The sequence below is a fragment of the Acanthisitta chloris genome, unplaced genomic scaffold (assembly GCF_000695815.1).
Source record: "Acanthisitta chloris isolate BGI_N310 unplaced genomic scaffold, ASM69581v1 scaffold37799, whole genome shotgun sequence".
Lineage (NCBI taxonomy): Eukaryota > Metazoa > Chordata > Aves > Passeriformes > Acanthisittidae > Acanthisitta > Acanthisitta chloris.
Window position 1 is genome coordinate 1 of NW_008692642.1, and position 22,707 is coordinate 22,707.

The 22,707-nt window shown below is 38.9% G+C and overlaps 1 protein-coding gene across 1 annotated transcript; it reads right to left on the minus strand.

The window, feature by feature from the left end:
• Positions 1-861: 861 nt before the first annotated feature.
• On the minus strand, positions 862-21,818 carry TBC1D30 (TBC1 domain family, member 30; the record flags this gene model as incomplete). The annotated part of the gene is made up of 12 exons (XM_009082737.1): positions 862-1,883; positions 3,186-3,242; positions 3,415-3,621; positions 5,246-5,388; positions 5,563-5,675; positions 10,435-10,540; positions 13,622-13,790; positions 14,642-14,810; positions 16,922-17,107; positions 18,213-18,338; positions 21,292-21,357; positions 21,757-21,818. Coding segments are annotated over 12 exons (2,183 nt in total), but the record flags the coding sequence as incomplete, so codon positions are not given.
• Between the last annotated feature and the right edge of the window lie 889 nt (positions 21,819-22,707).

Here is a 22,707-nt window from a genome sequence, read left to right on the forward strand (position 1 = left end):
TCAGCAGACATTTTATGGACATTTTGTCAGGGTGGTCCATAGACTAAGGGAGTAATATAACGGGAATAGGGGTGGTGGTTAATGAAGTTGTATTGAATAGTGTGGGACCTGGGCATGATGTACATGGTATGGGAATAAGGGGTGGAATGTGCTGGTTTGAGCTGAAGTAGAATTGACTTTCTTCACAGAGGCTAGTATGAGGTTATGTTTGGGTTTTGTGCAGAACACAGAGTTGATAATGCAAAGATGTTTTTGTTATTGCTAAGCAGAGCTCACACAGAGCCAAGGCCTTTACTGTGTTCCGTACTGCCACACTGGCAAGGAAGCTGGGGGTGCATGGGAGACTGGGAGGAGACACAGGTGGGACAGGTGACCCAAACTGACCAAAGGGATTTTCCATACCATATGACATCATGCTCAGTATATAAGGTCGGCGGAAGAAGGAGGAAGGAGGGACATCTAGAGTGATGGCGTTTGTCTTCCCAAGAAACCGTTATGTGTGATGGGCCCTGCTCTCCTGGAGATGGCTGAACACCTCCTGCCTGTGTGAAGCAGTGAATTAATTCCTTGCTTTGCTTTGCTTGTGTGTGCAGCTTTTGCTTTCTCTATTAAACTGTCTTTATCTCAACCCATGAGCCTTTCTAGTTTTTACCCTTCTGATTCTCTCCCCCATCCCACTGGTGGGGGAGTGTGAACGGCTGTGTGGGGCTTAGCTGCTGACTGGGGTTAAACCATGACACTGCTGCACCAGGCAACTTGTCCCTCAAGCTCAGAAAGACAGGAGGCAGCCATGGAGGGGGCTTAGGGGTTAAAGGCAGCAGGTGATTTAGTGTCTGAGTTAGATTTAAAGAAACAGTATGCTTTGCACAGCAAATTAATATTTATTTTACACAGGGCCATCAGTATCGACAATAAGGTACCAGGGAGCATCTTCACTAATCTATCCCATAACAACACAGAAGCACAAAGACAAATATTTATACATCTGGTAATCACTTCTGTCCCTATTAAAGATTAGAAATGCTTTGGGACACATACACATGCACACATTAAAAAAAAAAAGGCAATTCAAATTTTTTGTTGCTGTCAGAAATAGGTAGTACATCACCGTTTCCTGGTCCCACTGTTGCCACTGGCAGACTTACTGAAACTTCTGCTCATTTGTGGGAAGTGTACAGCTGGTGTTCTCTCAGTGGGGCCATACAGCCCTAAATTCCTGGCTGTTGCTGACTTTCGAAGAGGCTTGACACTGGGAAAAGGATTGAAGACTTGTGGCTTTGGGTTCCCAGGCTGGGGAGATTTAGACAGGTTTCCCTTGTCTCCAGATGAAGTGGAGGACTCTGATAAACATGGCTGGCTGGGCTGATGGGATGTTGACTCAGTAATTGTTTTGCTATCTGAGGTGAGTTCCAGTGCTTCCAGTTTTAGCTGAACCACTGACATGTTTGTACTGCTGTCCGTAGAGACTGGCTCAGATGACTGCTGGTCAGCTTTCCGAGTAGTCCTGTCATCCAAACCACCTCCTTCTCTTTCTCCAAAGTCAGAATGTTTGGAAGTCTCCTTTGCACCAGGACTATTTGTTTTACAGCTCTCACTCTGCTCATCTATTAGTCCTATGGTATCCCCATAGCCTAGCTGGCCTTTGGCCCTAGCAATATTCTTCCGATGTACTCGTATGTGAGTACGCCACGGAGAGTTCAGTTTTGTTTTAAGATCTTCTTGGGGAATGGGAGACATCTTCCCTGTAGAATGACTTGGGATGTGGATAACAGCATTTTTGAGAGACCTGTTACTCAACTTCATTTTCTTTCCTAAAAGGAGGTGGTTTATCACCGGGGAATGGTTTACCTGAGAAGGGAGGAGACTGGTAACTGGCCCCTTATCTGAAAGAAAGCATTCAAAAGAAACACAGTATTGTTGAAGAACAAAACAAATTAATGTTCTAAGGATCCACCACCAAATTTTATGCCTTTCTTGAGGTATAAGCAAAGGTTTGCAGGACTAACTGCTATTTTAAAAAAACAAACAACCAAACAAAAACTTTAAAAAAAATAATCACTGAATTTCACTTATATCTAGGAATCGAACACAAGGCTCTACCTTCTATAAAGATTTCCTACCCTCTCTCCCTGCTTTCCACCTGTGGTTAAGTCCTGAGCCAGGAATACCATGAAAACAAATCAAAGAAATAGCTTCTTGATTTTTGGAAGTGCACTAAACCCAAGTTTAATATTAATATTGGCTTCTAATCTTTCCCCTCTCCTTCATTTCTCTTTTAACTACAAGAGGCAATTCAGTCCCCATATGAGGTCAGTCAAATAAGTCTCTCCATGAAGCTTGTGTGACTGGAGAATGAATCAAAGTACTTTTAATGGATAAACTGCACCTTATTAAACCAGAGAAGTAGACTCAGAATTAGTAATTAGATAACAGTGGTTAAATGACAAACCCAGCTCTGCATCATGATTAGTAAGATTAGAAAGGTTTGTGTTTGAAGGGTAGGAGTTGGCAGTCCTTGGGAATCAACATGTTACTGTTTGCACTGTTTCTGCTGGCTATAGCCTGTATCCAAAGCAAATACTTTGTTAACACTTAGAAAAAATATTCCTTATAAATTACGTTAATGAAAAATTGAAGCTCCGTGTATTCAAATGCTCCTGCTAGTGCAAGTTTAGATGATCTGGAAGAGAAAGAAAAATTCTCCACAGTGACCCATCTGCATGGTTCAATGCTGACTTAGAAAGATGACACCTAAGTGGGGAGGAATGAGTGGGGTTCAGCTTGCACATCCACTAAAACCTTCAGCTGCTCTATTCATGCTAAACCTCAGTTGTTGAGTATGCCAATTGGGGAAACAGACTCTGTAACACGGATTACTAAATAACGGACTGTTATCCAGCTCTGACTTCACAACAGCATCATTACGGCTAGGTGAACCGCCAGCCACAATGAACATCTAAGCCAGTTCTTTCAGCTGCCTTTGCCATGCACGAATGAATTCAGAGGAGTTAGGACAATATGGACCACCTAAGAATCTACCTGCCACATGGTCTGAAGCGTCCTCATCTCCTCATTCACTTTATGCAGTGCATCAGTATGTCAACTCCAAGAATGCCAAAGATTGAAAGTTTTTAATCAGATAGATCAACACCATGCACCCAGATAGCAAAGGCACTTTTAAATACCATTGTTCAGCTGGTCCCTGGGACCTAAAAAAATCCCAGGGTCATCATCTTCAGGTCCTGACAACAGAAGAAAAAACATCACCTTCTTGTTTTCTGTCTGTATGAAGTGGTACTCATTTTACAACTAATGTGTCATATATTCCATCAGGTAAAAGAATATTATTTGCCTTGTCTCCACTGATGGAAATTAGCTTGTACTAAACCAGTGAGGCATGTTTTGGTATGTTACCTGCTCTGATAAACACGTGGTGAACCTGCTGTTGCTGCTTCTTCTTTATCCTGGAATATTGCTGCTTCAGTGCATTGATATCAGTGGTCATGCGCTCCGTCATCATGCTGTTAAAAGCAGCATGATAGTCGCTTCGGCAAGAGTCTATTGCTCCTGGGCTTAACTCTGCGATGTTACTGGAACCCAGGCTTTGTTCTTCATTCTGATCTGCACAAGGTGGGAATAAAGTGGAGATGAGGAATAAACTGGCATACTCAGGGTTCTGCAGATTATTTACAAAGGAAGTCTGTGCCTGATTCCTATCATCTTATTTAACTGTAGTCTTTAATTAAAACTTATTAAAATAACAATAAATCTTTAACAAAACTACGCTGTTTACCATAAGAAGTATTACTACTGCTTAAGAATAGCAAGGGTTTGACAAAAGTCAATTAACATAGTAATGCAAAGTTATAAGCACAGTTCCTCAAACATGCAAAGTACATCAAGCTATCACTGAAGTAATTAATTAACTGATTATTAAAGACACTTGTTTGGTCAAAGAAGAGGCTAACAATGCAAGTTATAAAATACATTACAGGTAAGCAGGCATGAGATTAAACAATTGACCTAGTGATACCAGCAAGAAGCATCAAGAAACAGAACACCACAGGGAGAGAGCTGCTAGGGGACAGGCACAGAACACCTGAGGATTAGACAACTTGAGTGTGTCTCTGATCAACAGCCGCAGAGAAACAGCAGCAGTGCAATTTATTTTCACAGCTGTTTCTGATGCTCCACCAATCTGGCACTCCAGGGTCAGGGGGATAATTCTTTTTCAAGGGATGTTTATTTGTCTTTGGCTTAGTTTGCAACATCAGTTTGATATTCTGACTAAGTGCTAGCTTGAAGCAGCAGGTAGAGATTTACAGCCCCTTAGGAAGAGAAAACACCACAGCAATCAAGAGGAAAATTGCAGCTTATAGGTCTCAGCAAAACCAAGACACAAGAATGAAGAAGTGTAATCAGATAACAGCAACTGCTACATCAGTCTGAGGGTTTTTTGGGGGGAAGGTGGAAGTGAGTTGGGGTTAAATAATAATGGCCTCTCCCAGGATATCATGAAATCACTGTTGATTCAGTACCATTTCATAAAGGCTGCTGCAAGTAAACAAACGATCTCTGCTTTTCTTGTATGCATCAGAATTTTGTTCTGCTTGTAGAGCTTGCACAGGTGTATGTACATACAGTTCTGCCCAAGAAATTTTATTTCAACATGGAGGGATTTGAAAAACAGTGACATTTTGTCAGAACACAAACCATACCAATTTCTTTTAAAAATGTGTATATATTCAAAACATACAACAATCTGAAGGTTTGGCCAAAAGGGCAGTGAAATGACCTGCAGAATTGACTCACTGCTGACAGGTTCCAGTATTAGCCATGCATGTGCTAATAAAGGTCAAGATCATCTATTACATGTATACTCTCAAGAAAATGCTGACTACCCAATAGCTGTCTTGGAAACAGGCATGGATTTAGGGTAGACCTTTTTCCATGCATGTACTTCTATTTAATGTTGGTGGGCAAATCTATGGTGTTGTTTTGTTAACCATTACTGTAGCCAAATCCTTAACTGACACTGTCATTTACTGTATACCTACAGCCTTCCAGCTTGACTTTGATGACATCTTCATGGACTGCAGAGAGAGTCATTTGGTACCTGCTGTAACCTCTATGTGAATACAAAACACATTTTCCATAGCAGCTTCCACAGACGAAGCTACAGATGATTTCTGCAAGGTCATGCAGATTTAACTGCGTTTTCCAAAATTAACACAATCACTTTTACCTTCTTTCATCTGCTTTTGGTATTTTTGGAACTCTGGTGCCAAAAACCCACTTAATGGTCCAAGACAGCCAATTGCATTGGCAATTGAGTCTTCATCATCTAAGTCATTCTCTTCATCGCTGTCTCTGTTTCTGCCTAGTTTTCTGTCAAATGAGACCATAAGAGAAGTAAGAAAGATACATTCTTAATTATGAACATGACCAAACATTTTTGTCTTCTTTATGAGCATACAAGGGAGGATGTCACCTGCCCTTTCCACTATCTGCACAGGGCAGATAATAACCCTATATGCCATAAGCAGTGCATTTCCGACTTACCCTGAAAATGAAGTTGATTTCACTGCTGCAGGGAAAGGAGTGATGTTGTATGTGTATTTCTCCCTTAATTCTGCCAGTTGTGGGAAGGGAAACTGAGCCATGGTATAAACAGTCTAGGGAAAAAAAAAAAACCAGCTTTTAAAATGTTTGCTTTAACTAACAGTCCCAAAAAAGAATTCTCCATGAACAGACTTTCACAGTCCTGCAGGATTAAAGGCTGCACATTCATGTGCTGTAAGAAAATGGTCTAGTCCTATGATTCAGTCAGTATTCCCCATAAGAAAAATGAAGACTGACTCACTAGAAAAATACATGGTTCAGAGAAACAAGAAAAAGGAACCAATAATATTAGATGTAGGGTCCTTTTCAACTCTTATACTCATTTAATAATTAATGTAAATCCCCTCCCTGCCAGCACACTGGAAATCCTTCTCAATGTCAGAAGGAAAAAAAAGTTTAAAAAGCAAAAAACATCATTTTCCATAGTTTCTCTAAAATATTATAGCTTTTCCACATCCTAAAACTGAAATGTCTTCTGAAAGACAACAACCTAAAATTATCTCATTAGTTGTGACAGGAAATCTTAACTTTTTTCCTGTGTTTTTAAGTTTGTGACATTTTCATTGAGGCAAACGACCTCAATTAAGATGAAAGGAACTTCTGAACAATTTCTACATAATCCATGCTTGACCTGTGCTAAACACACTAAGGAAAATTGCAAACATGAATTCAGTACTAGGCCTTTCCTGACAGAAGCAGAAAAAAACCAGTTTTCCTAAGGGCACTGATGTAAGCACTGAGGAGCAGGAAGGACACTGCTGTCTGGATCAAGCACAGGGCAATAGTGCACCTCAACAAGCTTCTGTGTGAGAATGATTTTACAGTTCAAGCAATGCACATACTCTAAGGAAAGGAGGATGCCTTCAAAAACCCACAGCATGAACTGAAGTTTTGCCACTCCATTAAGCTACAATTCTACTGTGAAAGAGAAATATTCTCTAGGGCCTGAACAGTGATGTCCCGGCAGTCCACCAGACAAAGGAATTTTATGATCTGGAAAAAGACCTGCCTCCAGCCCAACATGTCTGCCTGTTTGTTTGATCTCCAGCATACTTTTCTGCTTGGATTTTTTTTCCATATGTCTCAAGTCTCTCTCTTCATAGTGAACGAGGTTTGTCTGGAATTTATTTCTACTCTTTATGTCAACAGTCAGGTAACTTGTTCCATATGCTAGTTACCCTTTAAGTGAAACAGTCAACTCCGAGCCCTCTATTTACTCCTTGCACCTACTGTTTTAGATTATGCTTTTGGCTTTTTCCTGTCCAATCTGTGTCTCTTCCAGATCCTCTACAATTTCTTTCATACAGGTTTTTAGCTTAATTACTTCTTATCAGATTATAACTGGAGCCCTTGCTTGACACCTGGCGAACAGATCCACAAAACAAATTTTATGCTGATGCCAGTTCTGCTGGAAATTAAAAAATATTGTCCATCAATACCTTCAATATCCTCCCAGAAATGCTTCACAGCATCCTGTTTCTAGTTCGTACACAGCCTTGGACACCATTTGGTTAATTCTGGTAAAACTGTGCCAGAGGGAAATAGCCTATACACATAAAGCATGTTGCAGCCAAACTTAGTATCTTATTTATGGAACATAAAGGGAAGATTCCAGAATGTGAAAAGAGACAAGGAAAAAAACCTCTATTCTCACCTTAAATCATTTGACAATCCTTTGCTTTACCCTAAAAATGCAAATCTGTCTACACCCTCAGCAGAACATCATATGGTAGGTGATGGACCATGGCTTCCAAAAGAGGGTAAGCCCTTTTGCAGACAGCTCAAACACTTATCTCAAGAGCTGCCCCACATTGGTTTAAGGCTCTTCCCTCTTTTCACTTTTACCAAGAAAACAAAACAAAAAGCAAAAGCAAAAACAAACCCAAAAGAAAGAGACAAATTGCTACTCAAATAGAAGCTAACAGTGAATACCCTCAAATCAGGGTAACAGTCTAGGGAGATAGTCTAAAATGCTACAGTGCCACAGAGGGATTAATCCCTGTTCCACTCCATCTCAGTAAACACACAGGGATGCAGCTCATCCTTGCCTCCTCTATGCTACAATATTTCTAGGTGCACAAAGTGAGTTAATTTAGCTGCTTATAAAAATGCTGGCTTTCTGAAAAGGCATGAAAACATGCACCCAATCTAGCACACTCTGTTTAGAGTATCTGCAGTCACCTGGTGTACACCCTTCTGTCTCCATATTAGAACCAAAGTTTAGCAACAGGCCAATAAATTACATTACTGAATACTGTATTTGTTTAGCTTCTAATCATGAACACATATCCAGCCTAGAATCTGATGTCTACAGCACTTAGCCTTTATTTACCCAAACCGTTCACTCTGAAAAAGGAGGAAGCTGTAGGTTGCTTGATCCTCCAACCCCTCCATGCTCCCCTCAGTAAAGCATTGTTAAGAACTCTTGCCACACAGGGGCCAAATCAGCAAAAGCTTTAAGCCCTCAGTCCTAGATATATGTACTGTCTGCATAGGAGGGATAAACCTGCAGCAACTACACAATTTCTCTGGTGGAAACAATGAGAACAAGAGTTCTCTGATCTACTTCAGACATCTGCTCTGTCAACACTTCCCTTGAAGGATCAGTTGTACCTCCCTCCTCTAACTCCCAAAGGAAACAAGCCTTTTAGAGCACAATTTGTTTTCATGTGGTAGAGAAGTGCCTGTTACTTTTCACTGGCTTAAGGGAGCCTGGACAAGTAGTTCAGTTGCAAATATAAGTGTTACACAAGTCTAAGAAAAGCAAGCTTTACTGAAATGTGCAGGGAAGGCAGAATGAGATATTAATCCTTTTGCACTGTAGGATGCTAACCTTTGAGCCACCTTGTAAAAAGTATTAGATGCAAATTCACGATTCTGATTTTTATTAGGGGGAAAATTAAAAAATAAAGAAAACAAAGCAGTCCAAACATTCATCTCTGACTGATTCCTCTGAAAAAGACTGAAGCAATTTGGAAAAAAGAGTGATTTCAAGGAGCCTGGATCCTTACATTAATGCAATGGTTCATATTTCTTAATTTTCTTCTCCAACCAGCCAGACACATGGTAGCACTCATATACCGTGATGATAAACTCTTATAGCACCTAATTCTCTCCTCTTATGGTAAAGAGGGCCTAGAGTGAAGACCTTGGAGATGGCTACACTGCCAGTGCCTGCCTTTGACTTGAAGAATGCTATCGAAACTATATCATGGTTTCTTCAACTGAGGGGACACAAATAAACCAGACACACTGCTTCTCTATGCGCAAAACTTAAACCTTGCTTAAAGCTTAAAGCCATATTCTCCATATCAATAGCAATGCCATCCTACCTTAACACTCCTGTCAGTATCACAAAACACACACACATACACTATGAACACATATGCACTTTGCACCAAGCACTCATTTTTTTGCTGAAGCACAAGAAACCTGCTAATTTAGTATACTTGTACTTGCAAGAGCTAAAAAACCCAAAAAGAGCCTTCCATCTCTCCAACCAGTAAGTTACCTATGCCTGATCTTCTACTACACACAAAGGCAAAGAAAGAAATCCACGCTGAGCCACTAAAGCCCACTTCAGCTTTCCCAAGATTATTCCTTGTCTCAAATGCCACATCTTGATTTTGTACCACACTTGAGACCAGAACTGAAACACAATGAGTATGAGAAGACATCAGCTTGTGCTGCCCTCCTTACGCATCCTCAGTATCTGAAGCACCTTGTGAAAAACCTTAACGCTTATTTAAAAAGCATGTAAGTACCTCTGACCAGCTGCATTTCCATTTTTCAAGCAAAACAAAGCCACAGTGTTCACTTCTCCCATTCCTAGAGCTTCCCCATCAGACAAAACACCACCAAAAATAATAGATTTGAAAATAATCCTTTACTTCAGTGCTGTACTTTACCAGACTAGGGAAGTGTATTATCCCGGACAGTAAGTTTTGCTTTCAATAATGGGTAACAGAAGTCATCTGCTAACTACTGTTCTTAAACTCATGCAACTTCACAGACTTTTTTCCTCCCCCTAAGGCAGGTACAAAATTTCAGGTGAATTATGTGCTCCATACTTGTACCCATATAATCACTATGTGCTAACTCATCAAAAGGAAAGCTCCACAACTGTACCATGAAGTCTCTATAAATCATCTAAGTAGACAACACCTCACAGATATCACAAGAATAACTGTGACTATGAATAAATAAATTGCATTTGTGATACCAAAGGCCCTTTCCTTTCCCAGAACAAAGTGCATCTTCTTTCTCATACAATGATATACTCTTTAAAAATTCAGGGATTATCTACAGTTATCTACAAATGCCTCTGTCTATATTCACTAATGACTGTTCATGGGGTTTTTGTTTAAAATCACTTCTCACTTCATAAACTCTTATTTCCCACAGTGTCTGCAAAATCAGAAGTACAAGGTGTAATAAACAACTGACCAAAACATAAAAGTAAGACAAAAAGAACACCCTGAAAATGATTACTACTAAGAGATTCTACACCATACTTGTGTAAATCCAATTGGGCATTAGATCACAAAAAACTTTCAGCTGTCAACGAGGAACCAATTTTTATCAAATGAGGCCTAGTGGTTCTCTATATTTAATGTATAAAATAAGATTTTAGCTTTAACTGCAGGTCATCTATTTGATACGCTGATATGCTAGCACAACTCAGTTATCTGGAACTTTTTTCTTGGGAGAGTTCAGGTTTCTGCAGTATGTGAACGGAAGAGTAATTTCTTAGAAAACAACAGCTGAAGGATGACACAGAAATCACAAAGTAATTATGCCACAATTACTCACCTGCATAAGTTCATTGCTGTCAATCAGACTGTCTTGGAGCATCTCCTGGGTCAGCTTGCCCATGGTACTGTAAAACTCATCTGCAGTTTCACAACACTCTATTTGCCTACATCAAAATACATTAGTTTTTATTTTACTTTTACATAGCATTACGCATCTCCAAACCAAAACTGATTTTTTTGTCAACAAAAAATGGGCATTTCCATTAGTGACTAACTTCTAAGTTAAATGTAATTCTGCCTAGACTTCCAAATAATAAAATTGTGCACAGGACATTGAAAATGCTGGTGCAGTATAAAGATGGACTGAGTACAGCTTACAGTCCAGACTACTTATGATAAGGGATTCATGTATGTCCAGACAGGTTATTCCCTCTGCCCTTTTACTTCCTACAACACAGGAATCAATAAATCCTGCTGCCTACTAGCACAAGGGAGCTCTCTCAACAGCTCAAAAAGGGAGCACAAAGATTTCTTGACTGTCTCATCACCCACTCTTCACCACGTGCCAAACAGCTGAATTCACCAGTTGAACAGTCTTTTTGTCAGACAGGAACATATTTGCTGGCCAGAAACCATTCCTGTGGAGTAAATTAAGTACAGGAATATTCATATATATCATTGTGTTCAAAAAGAACTAAGCTAACATAACGCAGAATGAAGAAAAATTCACTCTTATCCTGCATATCTGTGAATGCCATTTCTAAATTAGAGATAGGGACTTCTTTGATTTGTTTTTTGGATGGTTGTTTGCTTTGGTAGGATGATTTTTTGTTTGTCTTGTTTTGGAAGGAGGGGTTCAACTGAGTTTTTTTTCCCCTTCACACTTTTCTTTAAATTTCTAAAAACACCGAATCACCCACAAAGTGTCAACTACAGGAAGAGAAATATGAGTAATATGCTTTTGTGAGCTGATGTTCTACATTCATTAGGGTCAGCTGCTAAATATCTCTCCTGTCAAGTGAAAAATTTTTCACTTCTATCCCAAAGAAGTGCATTGATGGCTCCATGCTGTAGCCTCTCCTCTAAAACACAGCTGCTGGAATGATGAAAAAAATACACTGCCTTTTTTCTTAAACATTAGCAGAGGAAGCTTCCCATGATCTTTAGCATCTGTATGGAACAATCATTGAACTATGAAAATCCTAGCAAAATCTTAACATAGTTTAGTTAAAATAATGATTACATAGTTTAAAAAAGATAAAAGATAAAAATATTAGTAGAAACAATAGGTATATATCCACTTATCATAAACTTACTGTTTACCTTCCCCAAGACCTTCAGTCTCTCATGACCTCCAAATACTGCTTATTCCACTGCACTGATTTTTAACCTCCCCATTCTTTCAGTCTTCCTCAAAACAGAAGGTCCATTGAGCCACTGACATTTTAGAAAATGCACTTCTCACCCCATTTTCATTTCTAGAACAACAGTCTTGAGAAGTACAAAGATCATAAGACTATGATCATTATTTTAGACCCCTCTGTTCTGTTTTTAATGGTGGACAAAGAGGAACAAAAAAAATAAAATCACAGTCTTCTCCCAGCAAAACATAGTGCCCGATCTTTTACCAGGCCTTCTCCCATTCCCCACAAACAGTTATAAGATGTGCAATGTGATCAGTTTATTCTTTTGGACATATTCTTATAGATATCTTGATTCTGTTTCTTTCAATTTTTAAAAATATGCTTCATTTTTGCTTTAAGTTTTCCATTAAAATCTTCAAAGCAGTAACTTTTTTTTTATCATGTTATGACCTGTAGCACTCACAAGTACAGCTTTTAAGTGCACAGAGACCCACTGGAATAGGACCTTTTATCTAATGTGATATGTGACTACATACAGCTTAATCCTAATGCAAATGATTTATGCAAGTTTCATTCATGAACTGAATAAAAAAGGCTCTCAGGAACTTATTACCCTAATTACTATTATTCAGATTAAAAAGTAAATGTACTAAACAAAGCCTCTTACAATGCTACCAGCCTGTGGTGCTAATTTACTCAGAAAGAATGAAATTAAACCTCCAAGGACCAAGCTGAACACAAATCCCAGTAGTTCAGACTTGGAAAAAACCAAAGGTGAGTGTTGATAGGCATCACAAGAAAAATTCGATGCAGCTGCTGATACCAGCTGAAAAATGTTTCCAGCTGGACTAACATGTGCTTGACCTGTCAAAGCTCACACCTCCCACTGAAGCCAGTGACAAAACTCATTTCTCTGAGAGCACTGTAAACTCTTTGGAATGCAAATATTTGCTATGACAACAGTGGAGTTTATAAGAACTAACCACCTCCTGTGTTTTGTCCATGTGTGGCTAGAATGTGTACAAAAGCAGAGCATTTCAGAAAAATTCATTTTCGGGCCGTAACAGCAAAGACCTGTGTACTACTAAATCATTTCCTTAGTAACACTGAACTCTTTTCTTGGGCATAGCCAATGGGCTCAAACCCTTAAGTCTCCTTAAGTGAAAACAAGGGAATTAACATTTCCAGTTTCAGGTACTGTAAGGAATTTAAATAATACTTTACCTGTCTCAAACACTGTTAAGGCCACAAAAGGGACTCACCCTAAGATAAGACACATTAGCCACCACAGTGGCAACTTGACATAAGCACAAAAGAGATGAGTTTGCACTCATTCCAGGCCCAGTGGAGGCGAGAACAGGTTACTTCACCCTCACATTTTAGTGTTACATAAAACCTGTATTATTATATTACTATGCTATTAACGTATTATTTACTTTGGCATAGGGTCTCATTTGCACCTTAATTCAGGCAGAGGCACCGCTCACTAACAGGTACCGTAACAGGTACTCAATTAATTGGCCAGTGACCATCAAGTCTTTGTGTGCCTTTCCACAGAGGATTTACCAGTTCCTTCAGAGGTTTACGTTTTGGAAAGCCCAACCAACCTTTTAGCCTAGCATGAAGACATTATACACAGACAATGCAAGCAACTGCAGACATTTCCTGCACCAAATGTCAATTATCATGTCCATTCTGACATGCTGTCAAAATCATGTTTTTGGGAAACCACAGAGGTCCTTTGTGCAGCTTTTTCAAAACAAAATGATTCTCCTAAAAGATCACATCTAGTTTAGGAACAAGAACATGCTCTTCAGAAGAACAAAAGTTACATGCATTGCTCACACTGAAAAGAAAAATCAGACAAAAATGACAACTTACTCTCCTAACTTTGCCCAGATAGCCAAAGCTACTCTCAGTATAATTTCAGAGCCTTCAAAGAATACTGAATCCCAGATCTTCAGAACTGTATGGTTAGGCAGGCAAGTGGCAAAGAGCGTCAGAAACCATTGCATTGTGAAGACATTTGTAAGTGGCGGTTCGTAGCCTCCTGAAGTTAAAAAAACCAAAACAACATAACCCCAAAACTTCAAGCAATTGCAATTTACTATTATTTTACAAGGAGTATAAAACTGCATACTCAAATTCACCAAACATTCTAATACCTCTGTTATTGCTCAAAACTTTCTCAGCCTGCAGCTGTCCAAAGAGAAGCTGAGAAGGGCAATGGTAAACTGACATAGTCACCTTCATTCTGCTGCACAGCAAAAACTCTAAGCAGCAGCATTGTTTTCAGACTCTAAACCCTGGAACACACCACCATACTTTTTTTCCCTTATATCATAAAGATTACTTCTCCTTCCCCAGAGCCATATGAGATCAAAACTTATATTAAAAGATGCCCAAACAAATTCACCAACTTACCCCCAAAACACTGCATTTCATCAGCAACTGATGGCTTTATCTACATGAAGATGTCTTTATCTACATGAAGATGAAGGTGACTGTCTCTGTAAAGTCTTATCTATTATTTTCATATCCTGATGCACTTGCTAAGTTTCAAACAAGATTTAGTATTTCAACCTGAAACTCCAAAGTTTTACTTTCTTGTTACGCTTAGAGAACACTTCGTGCATCCTAGTATCAACTGATGCACTGAAGGCCACAAACAGATAGGCTGGTCTGTGAAAACACTTTTAAACAGCAAACACTTCCTTCATACCATTACTTTGTTTATGCTAAGGTTATCAATAATGGAAACCATCATATTTCACCTAACAATTTAAAATACATATTCTAAGCAATAACTCATGCAAACCCTTAAAATATAGCACTTTTAGATCAGCGGTCAGAAGAAACAATAGCAAGACAGAATTTAATAGCATTTTCTGTTGAACGTACCTCCACTTTCTCTGTTAGCAGTTTTTTGCAGGGTGTCTAAGTGCTGGGACAGTTCAGGAAGCTTCATTTGTAAAAGATCCCGGAAAACAGCCATATCCACAGAGAGAGCACGGAGATTATTGACAAAATAGCTATCAGGAAGCACCTTATCAATTAGGTAAATCATGACCTGTGGGGAAAGTGAAATATCATCGTGTAGGCCTTACAGAGCTGGTTATTTTCTAGGAGTAACAGAAAAATAAAAATAGAGAATTTTTGAGTTCTGTGTTCACTAAAGAATGGCTTGAAGTCAGTGGCAACACATGCCTCTGGCACCTCCATTCATTTAGGGAGAAAACATTGTAATTTTAAGCATCCACAGGTACTCTAGGTACCCACAAGCAATCAAGACGCAAAGGCCACTTGAAGCTGCCCAGTTTATGAATTATGAATGACTGAAAACAATGTCACAATAAGCTATGCCCATACTGGCAGTAATACTCAAACGAAAGGCAACTTTTGGTACTTCTGATGTGGGACATGTTTGAGATTCTCCACACTGTTGCAAAGTTTCACTGCCCCTTCTGTGGTTAACTGACACAACTAGAAGACTGATCTTCCAAAACACCTCTTCTTTTCCTTCTCCAAAACACAAGATACTGTTCTTTAAAAATAGATTCTCCACACATTTTACTGTGATGTGTTACCGTGTGCTGCACTCCATCTTGTCACTTTAGAAGCTGCTAAATTAAGCAGCATGAGACATTTTAAGCAGACATGTTTCAAGTGAGATAGCTCAACTACACGGATGGTAATGTATTAAATGGATACTGTCAAATTTGTGAGACTGAACAAACACAACAAAAAATATGCAGAAGTGTCGTGGTTTAACTCTACTTCAGCCCAAACCAGCATATTAAGTTGATCTATTTCATCAGTCCAACAGAAGACAGACCTTCACTTTACACACTCTACAAAACATATCCAGAGAGCCTGCATGTGGTCATCCCATCTGCTTCAAATCTCTGTTACTCTCATATGAGCATCCTTACCATGTTTCATACAGTCTCCAATTCTTGAGAGGAGCACTGCACCTTCATACACAGGAGACAATCCTCCTTCCAATACTCTCTTTTAGTAAGATGCCCACAAAAACAGCTTGTCAGACACTGAACTTCCAAGAGCACCAGCTTACAGAGTCTACTGCTTCCTTTTATCTCCCAGCTGCCTGAGATCACAAATTGCCACTTGTTCTTGCCAGATTTTTTTCTGGCAATAGCAGTCATGTTCCATGTTTTAAAGCCTGAAGATCAGTAGTCAACACAGGCAAATCAATAGATTTTACACATGTGAGTCTTGTACTTTGTCAGATGCATTCCCTCATCTTTGCTGAATATTGGGACACCTCATTGTCTTGTAAAACTATGCTTTATTTTGTTCATATATTGTGTGTCATATATTGCAGTCAATGGAAAAATAATTTAATAAAGCAACATTAACTTTCAACTATGCCATTTGTGTTTTCATTGATTTCTTATGACATAAGCCATAAATCCCCATGTTAAAGACACTGTTTTATAGAGGCTTTTGCTCCCTTCCTACTGAGTTGTATTACTTCACAGATCTCAGATACATGACAGCATAGAAAAGAACAGAAATTTTTTTTCAACAGTGAAGTCCATTCTGTTTCACCAATGTGAATTTCTTGGAGAATACTTGTCTTAAAAAGCAGCTTCATGTATTTATCTGTTTGCAATAGATACTGTCTTCATGGCACATCTCTACATATTTATTTTTATTATTTGACTCGAATATTTCCCCACAATAATATGCAAGAAAAAAATTTTTATACGTTTCAGTATCAATGAGACTTTTATGCATACTTTGATAGCTTCTACACGTTCAAGCTGTGATTTTCTTGCTTACCATAATTCCTGTAGGCTAACTTTAAGGCAACTCCAGGGATTTAACTTAAACATACTACCTAGGTCCTGTGCTGTCAAAAGCCCCATGGTGTCAGTAGTACCTGCTGTTTCCCAGCCTCTGGGAGATGCTTCCCAGACAGAGCTTTTGTTTATAACATCCTTCCCAGAAATGGGACCAGACTGGCAAGTTCTCAGAATCCCCTTGCTCCCTTAACTCCTAGACTCTACAATAATCCAAACACACTTATCCCATAGCTCCAATCCTGAGGGCACCTTTACAGGCAACAGCATCTATACCTGCTCTGCTACACTGATTTATTCTAAAGCTCACTAACTACAAGCAATTATTAACACTGAAGAAAAGTATTTTACTTACTTTTAGGGCATCTCCTTCATTGCCCTCCATTACCTCCAGAATAAGTGCAGCTAGTATGTTAAATCCTTGACAATAGCCAACAGATTTATTCCACCTGGCATAAGCCAGCAAAACACGTTTTAGTACCACTCGATCTTGCTCTGCCTCCTGGCCACAGTAAGAACTGCAACCAGTTCGGTGAAGGTCCTTTAAAAGCAAAGAAAAAAAAAGGAAAAGACAAGGACAGAAAAAGATGTGTATTTTCATTCTCACTGTAGTTCTTCTGCCTGTCCCAGTTTTCCTTCCACCTCCACCCTCCCAATACATACTTTCAAAGTTGATGAAGTTTCTTTTTTTAATCTGTAAATCTTTAGCTTACCCAAGTGAAATAGGTTCAGCAAACTTAAAAGTAAGCAAGTTACCTAAAAGATGTTCACATGAAGATATTGTGAAGTGATGGAAGATATTAATAGATCTCTGGGTTTCAAAGAGGCAAGACATAACAGCTGCTCAACTGAACAAAAAGGAGCAACTGTTTTTATCAAAGTATAAAAGAACTACCAGGCAACTAAGTTTTCAAAACATAAAAACCAGAAACCGTGTCCCTGATACTTAAGTGATTTATAAGCGAAAGGCAAAACACATACAACAACATTTAATATTTCGTAAGTATTATCTATAAGCTTAAATTACCAAGTACAGCTGACAATCGTAATAATCAGGAACACAAAGTATTTTGCTCCATGTACTCTAATTAAGGTGATTGTAGAACACAATCCCTCCTAAACAGAGTAAGTCCTCCTAAATAGATAAACAGACTAATAGTTAATAAGTCATGGCAGAAATACAAATCTCTTAAGCTCTTCCCTGAAACTGCTGACTGCTTTGAATATTAAACATTAATTAGCTGAGAAATATACATAGACAAACATGTTTCATTCCTGTAAAATAACTGAAAAACTGTATTATAAAAGATACCTTTTAATCCCAGCAAAGACTTGTGTTTATTTATAGGAAACAAATCATTTATGTTCCTTTGTTTCCATTAAACTCCAGTATTTCTTTTAAAATAAGAAAGTAAAAACTGAGAAAAAAAACAGTAACAGCAATTTTTTTCCCAGCTAATATTAACCAGACTAGTGCAGAAGGACCAAAGCACCCAAAAAAACCCCACAACTTTGGTGGGCCAAAGGGAATTAAGATGTAGCTTTTGACAAAGCAGTCGCAGAGAACAAAATAAATCCAAATTTAAATTCAAATTTCAACTTTCAATTTTAAAAAATTGAAATAAAATAACAAATTAGCTAGCTACCTTTACTATCTGGATGCCCATAGAGTCATCATCAGGATTACTCCTTTCGTTGAATGTGAAACGCATGGTTTTGTCCCAGTCAATGGCTATGCTGTGTAAGTACTGATCAGCTAGGGTCAGCCAAACCTAGAAATATACAAAACAAGTCAACAAAATGAATCATTTCTCAGATAAAACAAGTCAACAAAATGAATCATTTCTCAGATAAAACAAGTCAACAAAATGAATCATTTCTAGAAATATACAAGTCAACAAAATGAATCATTTCTCAGATAAAACAAGTCAACAAAATGAATCATTTCTCTGATAAAAATATGGAGTTTTGATATATATCACTAGATTAATCACCCATATGTGATCTGCTGCTAGACTTGAAATTTGCAGACAAGGAATACAAATTTTTGCACAATTAAATTAACGCCTTGCTCCTTAAAACAGAAAGGAAGGAAACAGCATTTAGTGTCCAGATCAGATAAAACAAGTCAACAAAATGAATCATTTCTCTGATAAAAATATGGAGTTTTGATATATATCACTAGATTAATCACCCATATGTGATCTGCTGCTAGACTTGAAATTTGCAGACAAGGAATACAAATTTTTGCACAATTAAATTAACGCCTTGCTCCTTAAAACAGAAAGGAAGGAAACAGCATTTAGTGTCCAGATCTGTGAACTGCTTAAAACGATGCCAGTCCACTGTCACGACACTGAATCCATAGAGGTTCTTCAAGATGGATGCACAAGGCAAGGACCCTCTGTCAGTTCGGCCCTTGTATCCTCATTAAGGAGTTTTATGGAAGGTAACACTGCTGCTGCCTTTCCTCAAACTCAGCCATGGGTCTTCTTAATATAGTTGATGCCACTGTTCATTTTCTTACTTCACTGCTGTTTTTATCAGCAAATTGTTCTTATCTCAACCCGTGCTCTTTACCTTTTGTGCCTTCAATTCCCTCCATCCCGCTGTCCGGGGAGGGGTGGGAGAGTGAGCAACCAGCATGTGGTCTGGGGATTTTGAGTGGAAACACTAAACTAGGGAAAACCACTCCTAAACTGCAACAATGATGAAGGAATTTATAGACAACTCCTAGAATCTCATGTCTTCTGCATTTAAATGTCCCTTCCCACACTTTTGCAAAGCCATCCATGTGGAGGAATGCCACTGTTCTGCCTCCCAGCAGCCTTGGCACTGCTGACATCCTACTAATGCTGTTTGACTGGATTCTTTATCTCTGCCAGCCCCAGAAAGCAAATGTCACATGCCATAACAATAATGCAGATGTCATCCTACTCCTGCTGCCAGCAAAGGAGGCAATAAGCATGCTGCCAACACAAAATGTTTCATTTACTTTGGTATCTACCTTAAAATCACTGGGAAACGAGGGAATGGCAGTGAAAAGACCACATCCCTTTTCTTATGTCTACTTCTTTGGTTACCATCATGTGGTCACATGTGAGCAAACAATGAGATGGGCAGAATAAATAGAGAAGACAGAGATCTGAACTGGATGATGTGGCAGAACATACTCTCAGCAAGTCCTCTGATTACACAGAACTGGAAGGAGTGGCTGGTAGGCTCAAGAGCACCTTGACAGGATGGAAAAATGGTCTGATGAGAACCTCATGAAGTTCAACAAGGAGAAGAGCAAAGTTCTGCACCTGGGGCAACCCCAGGCACCAGTATATGGTGGGAACGACCTAGTTGGAAAGCATTTCTCCTATGAGGAAAAGCTGCAAGAGTTCAGACCATTCAGACTGGAGAAAAGAAGGCTCAGTGTACATAAACACCTGAAGAGAGAGTACAAGGCCAAAGTCAAGCTCTTCTCAACAGTATCCAGTGACAGGACCAGAGATAATGGTCACAAACTGAAACACAGGAGGTTCTTTCCAAACACCAAGAAACATTTTTTCACTGTGAGGATGACTGAGCACTGACATAGATCTCCCAGAGAGGCTGGGGAGCCTCCTTCCTTGGAGATATTCAAAAGTCACCTGGACACAGTCTGGGGCAACCAGATCGCTGCCCCCTTTGGGCAGCGGGGTTGGACCAGGTGACCTCCTGAGGTCCCCTACAACCTAAGCTCTTCTATGATTCTGTGACCTCTGCCACACATGTACCACAGAAAAGTGTCTGAGATGCTTTCTGGAGCATAGGAAAAGAATGTTTCAGGAAAGAAAAAAGGCTGTTAGACAGATATAATGATACATTGGAGTTGTAGATTAAAAATAAATTGATAGTGTGTGAGAAAAACAATGTCACTGTAAATCTTACTCTTCCTTGTCCCTGATTTGTAAAGAGATACAGTTCAGTTTGGAAAGATAGCAAAAAAAAAGAAGGCAACTGGAAAAGGCAATTAAGCTCATGGATCAAAACCAGATAAGGCTCCAAAAATATTATTTTTATTAAAATTATGTTTTTAAAGCTGAGATTGTGTGACTCAGTCTTAAAGAAAAAATGATTAGACATGCCTCTTTTTATGCTAGGAAACTTCAAATGTTGTTGAAGAAAGCAATAAAGTAAGTTTAACAAAATCCCAGTGGACCCTCTCCTACAATACTAACCCAGTGCAATTTCCCATTAATGGTGCACTCTGCCATTGTACATCACTCTTGACTCTGAACTTCCCTAATTTAGGCAATCTGCCTTTTTCCTGTCAAATGTTTCTATGAACATTCTTGTCAGCACTAGCATCTATCAATGTCACCTTCTTAAGTATGACAGCCTACACTGCAGATTTGTTCCCCTTTCAGCTGATCTTCAACTGTGGGGGCAGCTTCACCAATGCAATTTCTTGAGACTGACAGAATGAAGCAATAACATCTGCACCAGAATAAGTTACCTAAGACTCAAGCAGAAAGAACCCAGCTATTGAAAACACCATCTTTACCTGTCTCCTCAGTCTCTCCAGCTGCCCTGTGAGGTTATCACTGAAGAACGTATACTAGGAAAAATCCCCAGTACAACTTAAGAAGTTCAAATATTTGCTAAAAAAAATGCCAACAGATTATACTGATGTAATTCACCTCTCCTGCGAAATCTACAGGCAACAAGGCTCACTAAGGGTACAGGTCTACCTACCCTTCTCCGCCATTCCTTTGGGATTCCTGTCGGCAGTCTGGCCACTGCTTTGAGTGCATCATGCCACTAAAACCAAAAGCATCCAAAAGTGTAAAAAAATCCATCATTAGTTTAAATCAACAGTATAACAACATTTACAACCTTGCAGACATGCACATTCATTTCATTTTACTGCACACATTTTAGAGTTCAACTGCTTAATCCACCTACAGGGAAAATATTAGGATTAATTACCTAATGATGTAACAAAAGTATAATATTCTAGGACACACAGGCTTATGAGACATCTGAGTAAACACTGAAAGCCTATTGCATTTTCCAAATAGGAATGGAACAGCTCTTGATGCAACTGCAAACAATATGCTGATGTTATGATGACAGATGCACTTCTGAACTAGGGCAAGCACCTCGACTGCAGAGAGCTCAGTCCTACAAAAACCCAAGAGAAAAAATGAATTGAATTACCTGCTGAAAACCATTTTGCCCTAGAGATGGTTCAAGAGTGAATTTCAATTTTGTATCAACCCCTAGAAAGAAAAAGGAAAAAAATGATGGCCATTGATTTCAATTAGCTCAAAAAGAAGTAACACCCCCCCAAAACTCCCACAGCTGAAACAAGAACACAAGATTTTAGCTTCATATTGCAACAGCTACATTTCAACGCGTTTCTGTGAACTTTTGTCTTCAGAGTGTGTTCAAGGCACATGTTAAGAAGCACACGGACAAAATGTTGTTAAAATGCAGTAATATGCACTTCAATGCTGTAGTTCGGCACAGTTCATTTCACTATAACTCACGTAGTTCACTGTTCTACAAACTATATTAGTACACTACAAACTATCATATGTATCCACAGAAAAATACATATGCAGAAACAAGTCATTTCTTTTCATCTATGTCAACTTATTGACATTAAATCACTTGAAATTCAACTCAAAGTTTAGGATGCTAAAATTATTTTATTGTTCAGAATATCTTTTGATTTTTTTATAATTCCTCAGAACATAAAGCACATTTGGACAGTATTCTCATTTAAGCTTAGATTTTATTTTGGCCATATGAGTAAATGATTTTAATAGTCATACAGCAGCCCTGCTAATAGTTTATAGAATATTTTGTAAAATACAGGGTCTCAAGTTTGACCTACAGTGGATCCTGACATGGCACTGGAGTACACCATAACACAAGCAACAGTAACATATTTAATTTGCTTTATAATCCACAAATTGCATGTACAATTCTTTGGTCCCTCAAATACTGCTGTCCAGAGCTCAGGTGCTGAACACCATGTCACATCGCATCCCCTCCCTCCAGTCTGCTGGCACAAAGATTAAAGCCTTTCTTTATTTTTTCCTCCATAATTGAACACAATATATTGCTCCATGTTTAAAATTATGTTATGCATACCTTCTGGTC